Source organism: Rutidosis leptorrhynchoides, chromosome 1, assembly GCF_046630445.1.
Source record: "Rutidosis leptorrhynchoides isolate AG116_Rl617_1_P2 chromosome 1, CSIRO_AGI_Rlap_v1, whole genome shotgun sequence".
Lineage (NCBI taxonomy): Eukaryota > Viridiplantae > Streptophyta > Magnoliopsida > Asterales > Asteraceae > Rutidosis > Rutidosis leptorrhynchoides.
Window position 1 is genome coordinate 591225045 of NC_092333.1, and position 9188 is coordinate 591234232.

General features: G+C 31.4%; 1 protein-coding gene across 1 annotated transcript; it reads left to right on the forward strand.

The window, feature by feature from the left end:
* Positions 1-2180: 2180 nt before the first annotated feature.
* Positions 2181-5976, forward strand: LOC139846847 (indole-3-pyruvate monooxygenase YUCCA2-like). Its single transcript, XM_071836390.1, has 4 exons — positions 2181-2840; positions 4876-5124; positions 5560-5682; positions 5767-5976. Exons 1-4 carry the CDS (start codon positions 2181-2183, stop codon positions 5974-5976), a joined length of 1242 nt encoding a protein of 413 aa, XP_071692491.1.
* Positions 5977-9188: the final 3212 nt, after the last annotated feature.

The following is a 9188-nucleotide window of genomic DNA, read 5'->3' on the forward strand; positions in this document are numbered from 1 at the left end:
TCTTCGAGATTAGAAAAAGAGATGACAACGCTTGAATGGACATTTTTCTATACATGTAAATGGTGAATTGATTTTCTCTTCTTCTACTATAGAATAGAAGAAAATTTGTTTACATCTTATTTCTTCATATATACCCTAAAATAGACGTAGATTGGATACTATTATTGTATTTGATTTATAATGCTACTGTATTATTTACTAGTACGAATTCTTCTATAGAGGATTATCATTTAATAATTTTAATTTTATAATATAATACAAAACACTGGTTCTTTCATAGAGGATCATCTAAAATTTTTATTTTATATACGTTTTCATGTTTGTAATTATAATCTAAATTTGATCGATAACATATGTAATTGTTGTCAATACTAACGGTTTTAAAAATTAATATTTACAACTTTCGTTCAACGGATGAATTCATAAAACTAGTATATATCTATTTATATATCTATCTATACATTATATAAAGCACGTGTTATAAATTCTACATGTCATTTTCTCTCATCAATATTTCTATAGGTTAGGGTTTAGGGTAGGGATGAGCAAAAATCCCGAAAAAACGAAACCGAACCGGTACCGAAAATCGGTACCGATAGGGATTCGGTATCGGTTTCGGTTCTTGATTTTGAGTAAATTCGGTTTCGGTACAATCGGGATCGGTACCGGTTCGGTACGGGAAAAAACCGAATTTTTTTACAAGCAAAGCATCAATTTTAATTATAAAAAGGTAATGGATTACAATACGTCCAACTACAAATGGGTCGAAGATCGAGTTATTTTCAATATTTACGTCCATGAAAATAAGTCATGCATGTACAAAATGAGGTCATGAATATTATATCAGTAACATTCGTGATTTGAATACAGTAACATTTGTGATTTGAATACACCGTCATATTCCAACAATAGTTTATCAAAAAATAACATTGTTAACAAATGAACAGCTTTTGTGCATAAATCCAAGACAAACTCTTAGTTTTCAAGTTTCCAGAGTATCATCTCTGATTTAAGCCCCAGATTTAAACGTCACGGGTACTAAAATGTTCATTTTTGTACAAAACTTCGGTTCCATTCGGTACCATACCGAAAATTCCCGTATCGGTACCGGTACCCATTTTTAAATTCGGTTCGGTATTCGGTTCTTGATTTTGGACAATTTCGATTTTGGTACTTTCGGTTTCGGTACGGTTCGGTACGGTACCCGTACCGATCTCATCCCTAGTTTAGGGTTCCTAAACAATAAACTCAAAACTTTCAATCGGAATAAATTTAAATAAAAAAAAGGTTTAATTTGAATAGAACGTATAGAATCACAATTATAACTTAAATATAATAAGAACTCATATATTATCCATTAATATTAATATCATACAACTTCAAGTTTTAATTATTAATCATTAAATTTAATATTTAAATAAATAAAGACTACTATATCTATATTTTTAAATAATCAATCTCATAAAAAAACTCATAATCTTGTTACATTATTTGTTTCATTTTTTTATAAAATTTTCCGAGTACTCCCCTTTACCAAAAAAATAAAAATTAATAAACATTGATACAAACGTCATCAAATACTAATTTATACAATTGTCGTGTCTTGCACGAGCTCATATTAGTATTCAATACTAATGTTTTCGATACATATATTATTAGTTATTAGCGATTTTTTTTATTATAACTGTATTATAGATTTGATAAAATATTAATACTAACGTTATTGAATACTATTTGATACGGAGAGAGTAATATTCGTCTAGTGTATCTATTCCATTATTAATAGATTTCAATGTATATATATATGTGTGTATGAGTGAGACAATTTGTGAGTCACAGATATACTTCCATATAACCCACAACTTAAATTCCCTCTATTGAAAAAGTAACAACATTCGGAGTATATGTTTTTATTTAATTTTTTCCAATAAAATCAAAATTAAAATCCCGAAATATTTGAATCAAATAAGTTCTCTTGATTCCTCCTCACCTCGTATTTATCCATATCCCGTCCTAAATTATCTCCTGAATCATTATACTCAAAATTAATAACATGTATAATTCGTTTTTTACCTCTATCTTTATTCTAATCCTAATCTAAATTCAAATCCAAGTTATTTAACCAGATTTTTGTATATAAAGTCTCACAAATTGTATATATTTAGCTAGCTAGATATATGATGGAAGAAGTTGAATTCAAGAAAGTTCATGATCCATCAAACATAGCCACCTTACCTGATCACCCTATTTGGGTTCCTGGTCCGGTCATTGTGGGAGCCGGTCCTTCAGGGCTAGCCGCTGCGGCTTGTCTCAAGAGCCACGGTGTCCCCACCACAATTCTTGAACAATCAAACTGCATAGCTTCTTTATGGCAATCAAAAACTTATGATCGCCTTCGTCTTCATCTTCCAAAACAATTTTGTCAACTTCCACTTATGCCTTTTCCTCTAGATTTTCCAACTTACCCAACAAAACAACAATTCTTAACCTACCTTGAATCGTACGCAAAAAAATTCGATTTGAAGCCGGTTTTCAATGCAATAGTAGTGAGTGCAGAATTTGATATTGAGTGTGGATTTTGGAAAGTGAAAACGAAAGTAAACGAATATTTTAGTCGATGGCTAATTGTTGCAACGGGTGAGAATGCTATAGAAGTTGTGCCTAAATTTGAAGGGAGTAATGAGTTTAATGGACCAATTGTGCATACTAGTTGTTACAAAAGTGGTGAGGGTTTTGAAAATAAAAGTGTTTTGGTTGTGGGATGCGGTAATTCTGGTATGGAAGTTTGCTTGGATCTTTGCAATTTTAATGCTTGTCCTTCACTTGTGGTTAGAGACTCGGTATGTTTTTCTTTCTATATCTCTTTTTCTCTTATTAATTGCATGATGATGACCAAAGTGTTTTATAGTCTTGTAATATTTTGAATCTAGCTTGGTTTCTTTTATTAAGATTTCTTGGAGAGAATTTATTGATTTTCTTTAGTTTTATTAATCTTGATTACATTTAAATATATATTTTAAGTTTAATTCATTAAACACCACGAAGATTTAGGGTTTTTTTTTTTTTTTTGAACGTAATCACCCAGTTAACGATCATATGTCACCACACACACATCAGGAGTAAACTCAATTCGCGACGATGTTGGCAGTACCGTAGGTGGGGAAAACCCCCGAGACCTTCCGCTTGGAGTGAGAATCGATCATGGGTTGGTAGTACCCCAAGTTGAATCTCACTCAATACCACTCAAGCTAAAGCTTCGCTGGTCCAAGTTGATTTAGGGTTTTATTTATATGATTTTTTTCTTTTGTGGAATATATGGAACGGAATATATAGGTTTAAGTCTTACTTAAGAAGTAAAAGGTAAATATTTGTAGTTGTTTGTGTAAGATCGAATTTAGGTTTACGTACCTTTAAAAAAAATTGTTAGTTAAATTACGAGTAAATGTTTAGGACAATTATTTCATTGAGCTTTCACTTTCTTGCTTGTTCTTGAAGTGATTGATGTACTTCTACAATAACCATTACCGTCGCCTTAAAAAAATAGAAAGAAAAAAAAAAAAGAAAAAAATTGTACAACAGCCATAGTGTACTTGAAAAAGAAGGCACAAAATCTAATAAATAAATAAACTTTTGATAACAGAAATCTATGGAGATTTTGCATTCCGTTTATAGGATGTTTCTTTAACTGTTTTTGATTACGGAGTATTAAATATAGGGAATATATATATATATATATATATATATATATATATATATATATATATATATATATATATATATATATATATAGGGGCAGGATCAATGGGGAAGTACCAATCGGGGGGAAGCAAAAATTTTTTTTTTTTTTGTTTTTTTTGATTTTTTTTTCCGGCATCAAGATCACATGAAAATATGAACATTTAGAAGAGACACTTCGTGATGAATGTTATTATTTAGGCGGAAAAACGATCGACAAAAATAACATTCAAGATAATATTGCTCGTGAAGAATATGAACGTTTTTTTTTTCTTCATGTTTTGTGAAGTAAAATTTAGCCCGATTTAGAGTTTAGCGTTTAGGGTTTAGGGTTTGGTGTACCAAACCCTATACCCTAAACTCTAAACCGTTCGTGTTAAAAACTCAATCTAAATCCTAAATCTAAACCCTAAATCTAAACCCTAAACCCTAAATTTCTAAACCCTAATATCTAAACCCTAATATCTAAACCCCAATAGCTAAAACCTCAAAATACGCTCGAAAAACACGATAATTGTTATATATTACTTCTTCGAGCGTTTTCTCGCCAAAATAAAAACATTTATCACAAAGTGTCTCTACTAAATGTTCATATTTTCATCTCATCTATAATGTTCGTGAACAAAGTTTTTTCAAAAAACGAAAAAAAAAAAAAAAAGTTTTTGTTTCCCCCCGCTTCCCCCGAATGGTTACTTCCCTCTTGATCCTACCAATATATATATAAATATATATATATATATATATATATATATATATATATATATATATATATATATGTATATATATATATATATATATATATATATATATATATATATATATATATATATGTTAAACGTTGACAAGTTAAGTTACCATACATTTAAGTTTATAAAGTTGGATTAATTGTAAATTATAAATATTCATTTTAACAATTTTGTAAGATAGATTTACGTTAAAAGCTGGTTATATGGGACAAATTAAAGTTGCAATTGCTTGAGCTTTTAAGTTAGCGTTCAAACTTTATTGAAATTCGTTTGCATGCGCCTATCTTTGATACTCTTTATTTTCAAACAATCTGAAAAATTACAGCTAAAAAGTGATCCACTTGAAACCCTATTTTTGATTTGCTTATTTAACTATATGGGGCAACTTTTTCAGTTGCATGTGTTGCCACAAGAGATGTTTGGGACATCAACTTTTGGACTATCAATGTGGTTACTCAAGTATTTACCTGTGCGAATAGTCGATCAACTCTTACTTTTCGCCTCACATTTTTTCATCGGTGACACGAGTCATCTTGGTCTTCATAGACCAACAATCGGTCCACTCGAGCTAAAGCGCTTATCTGGAAAAACTCCCGTGTTGGACGTAGGCACGCTTGCAAAGATTAAAACCGGGGATATAAAGGTACTTATATGTGCACTCCTATCTACTAATTTTTTACCTTGTCATATAGCACTATAGCAATGTACACGTATCATAAAATGTTACCATTCACAAATATATAATGTACATTGAATACTATGAACCACCGAGGCATAGTCTCAGTGATAAAAGGTGGGGTCAGCTTGGTGTCCTCTTCTAGTAGGCGCATGTTCGATGGTCATCGGGCGCACTAATCGGTACTGCCAATGATTGGCTACTCGGAAGGTTTTTTTTAACTTTCAACTGTACTGCAAGAGTTGTTGCGATTTGGGTTTTCTCCTAACGCCTATGAGGATGACAAATGATCGCGAAGATGGTTAATTCCCCACTGGGTGATGACAAAACTAATGTTATGAAAAAAAAAAAAAAAACATTGAATACTATGATAAATTTGTGACATAAATCTTGAATGGATAGGTTTACCCGGGAATTAAGAGGCTAGCTTGTAAGATTGTGGAATTTGTAGATGGAAGCAAGGATAACTTTGATGCCATAATTCTAGCCACAGGTTACAGCAGTAATGTTCCCACTTGGTTGAAGGTATGTATAATTTCATTTCAAATATATATTTAAGATTAAGTAATATTTGGTACAAATTCAATAAATAGAAGTTTAAATTTGTAGGATACAGATTTTTTCTCGGAGAAAGATGGATTCCCAAAGAAAACGATTCCAGAAGGATGGAAAGGGAAAAATGGATTATACGCGGTAGGGTTTACAAAACAAGGTTTATTAGGTACGTCTGCAGACGCATCAAGAGTTGCTGCAGACATTGCAGCTCAATGGACCTCTGATGGAAGATGTGAGTTTTCACAAGGGATCAAAACAATCTAGATTGATTATAAACAAATTAACTATCCACTTTCATGCATCAACTATGATTTTGTTAGTAGCTTAGATATATGTTTTAAATTTGCTAAATGTACATAAAATGTAGTATATGTATATATAGTTCTAGATTAGCTTGTTTTCGTTGATTAGCTAATACTCCGTAACTAGCTAGGTTAAATTAATTAAATATGTGCTATTTTATGTTCTTGTCTTTTTCTTGTTTCAATTAGGAAAATATTAAATATAATAAAGCTCCTAATTTGATGGTAGAATCTTGAAAAGTTTTAGATGGCAATATATATGTCAGGCATCTTCCAAACTTATAACTTCTAAAGTACTTGAATATAGAAATATTAATGTAGAAAACAATCTATAATCAATTTGACCTATAAACTTTCTATTTATGGTTTGTCAATATCCCGAAAATAATTGATCAAAGATACGGGACCGATTTGAGGTTCTTGTTGTTTTGTATTCCTTTGTGGACTTTATTAATTACTCCGTACAAGAGATCTCAAAAATACTGTTATTGAAAATATAATTTTATATTGATGCAGTACAAGTTTACTTATGTTGATGTGTGTATATGTTAATATGAACCGGTATAATACTATATGGTTATATAACCTTCATTTTCACTTATAGAATAAGGACATAGTGTAGAAAATCGGGTATGAAAACAGATAATCGGATTGGTTCCTGAATCGTGAAATACTTTTCTAATTAAGTATCTCGCCGCTCACAAGCCTCGGGTTAACACGAAATCCTAACTGAGATAAGACAAGAACGATTTAGTTTCCAGGCAAGAAGAAATCAAAATCACGAATTAGAGAGTTTGTGTGTTTTCTGTGTTGTGGCCATGTTGGTTTGAATGCATAATGCCAAAATCGTTTGCAAAAAACTGATATATTGGCAGTTAGTACTTGAAAGGTTGTGACCTTTCATTTAAGCGGGAAAAGCTGTTATACGAAAGTGTATAACACTTGGCTAGTATTCTGCCCCTTGGACCCCGCAAGGGGGCGCAACCCCCTTGACCCCTGCATTTTGCGCGACAGTTAGTATCCAACTTTTACGAGCGTGTACTCCACACTCTCCGAACCCGTTATTAAGTATAGCAAGCTAACCTTTGCATTCAAGTAAATTCCAATTCACTAAAATGAATGTCGGATGACACTAAAATCACCAACACATAATTTTATAGTGATGTAATAACTTCTAAAGCAAGTTCACTTGTGTTGATGTGTGTATATGCAAATAGTATAACCTTGATTTTCACTTGTAGAATCAGGACATAGTTGTAAAAGTCTCTTGAATAAGCCGATTAGACTTCAACTAGTCGGAATCTTGAAGTAGTTCGATTAGTCCTCAACTAGTCTCCGTTTGGTCAATATATTCAGTCAAAATTAAAGTTCAATTTCATCGGATTTATTTGAATTTATTCGACCTAAATCATTCAAAATAGGTCAAATACAGTCAAAGTCAAAGTCAAAGTCAAAGTTATCTTATCTGGTCAATGACTTAATTGATTAGTCGTTGCAAGGTCCCGACATATTAGTCCTCGACTTGTGACTTTTACATCATTGATTATGGGTAAATAATTATTTTTTTAGATAGATCTCTAATTCAACTAATATAAATATATAATACAGTAGTATTACATGTAACCTTTTTTTTAAGGGAGTTGATCCTTACACCACTTAATTTTTGCCATACATCACCAAAGATTGTTTTTGGACCATTATACCCTTTATTAACTAATGAGCGTCCTTTCTTATTTCCCTAATATCAAAACCCTTTCCACCGTACGCCGTAAACAACTTTCTACCTAACTTGTATGAACCCTAGATTAAATACATAACTATTTGTGGCGTTAAACTACAAATTTTTTGCCACTAATTTGTTTATCACTTTATCAAAAAAAATTAGCGATCGTCTTTTTATCTTCATAGTGTCTCCAATTCAAATAATAGTTGTGTTGATAATAATCTGTTAATAAATATATGTTAATAAATATGATGGGCCGTATCGAAGCAAAAGAACGTCAAAGATCGTGCAGGTTTTATTGTTCTTAAAATTATCTTTAGATGTTTATTTGTTTAGTTTGCGGTTAGTTTTTGATTGTGTTTACTTTGTGGTTTGAAGTTTATGGTAAGTTGTAATTTCAAGTTCTACACCATTTGTAATTGTAATCTTTAGTGTTGTTCGATTATTGGATGAAAGTCTTCTATATCTAATTTCACAGTTTTTTGCCGGAAAAAAGTTAAAGTAGAGATTAAATTGATTAAATTGTTGCAGACACTTGTTTATATTATCTTTGAACAATCAAATGAAACGTGCATAGTTTTAGTCACTTGAGCTACTGGATATATTTATTTTTTCATCTGATATTGGTTGAACGATTTTAAAAATTTAGGCGAATTAGTTTTAGTGTGATGAAGGGTATAATGGTCCAAAAATAATTTTTAGTGGTGTATGGCAAAAATTAAGTGGTGTAAGAATCAACTCTCTTTTTTTAAAGACAAAAAACTCAGAAACCTAACTGCAAATATCTACAATTTTGCACGGATATATTCATTCTTAGACTTGAACATGGTTAATTCGATACCGCTTTACCATTACTCCTTTGATTGTATTACGTATAACTTTTATTAGTGGCGTTATAATTTAATTTTTGCAATGGGGAAGGCGTCACTAAAGTAATTAATTATCAGCTGGAAAATTGTAACAAAATGATCTAATTTGATTGACTGCAAATATCGTAATCGAAGGGGAGACCACACCCATAGCCGTATGGAATGGGGTAGGGATAGGGTGGGAGAGGGGAAGGGGTTAGGACCTCTAAACAAAGTGACCCACATGCAGGTCTAACAATCTAAGCTAAAATGCATTTATTTCAATCATTGGATTTGGGCCTACTATTCAAGACCCACTACTGATCTATAATTTGGTGACAAATGGATGGGTAGATGAGATCACTGAATGTACACCATTTGCAGCTTAATGTGCAACTCTTGAAATGGAAGAACCCTGTCCATCGACAGGTTAGTGTCAAAAAAGGACTAATTTAACATTGCCAAAAGAAGAGTGATCATTTAGTTCGGTTTTAAATTATTTTAAAATTAAAATTGAAATCGAAATTGAATTCAAATTCAATTTTCAAAATTAGAATCACAAATTAAATTTAAATTTGATTCGATTTGGGTTATAAAAAATCG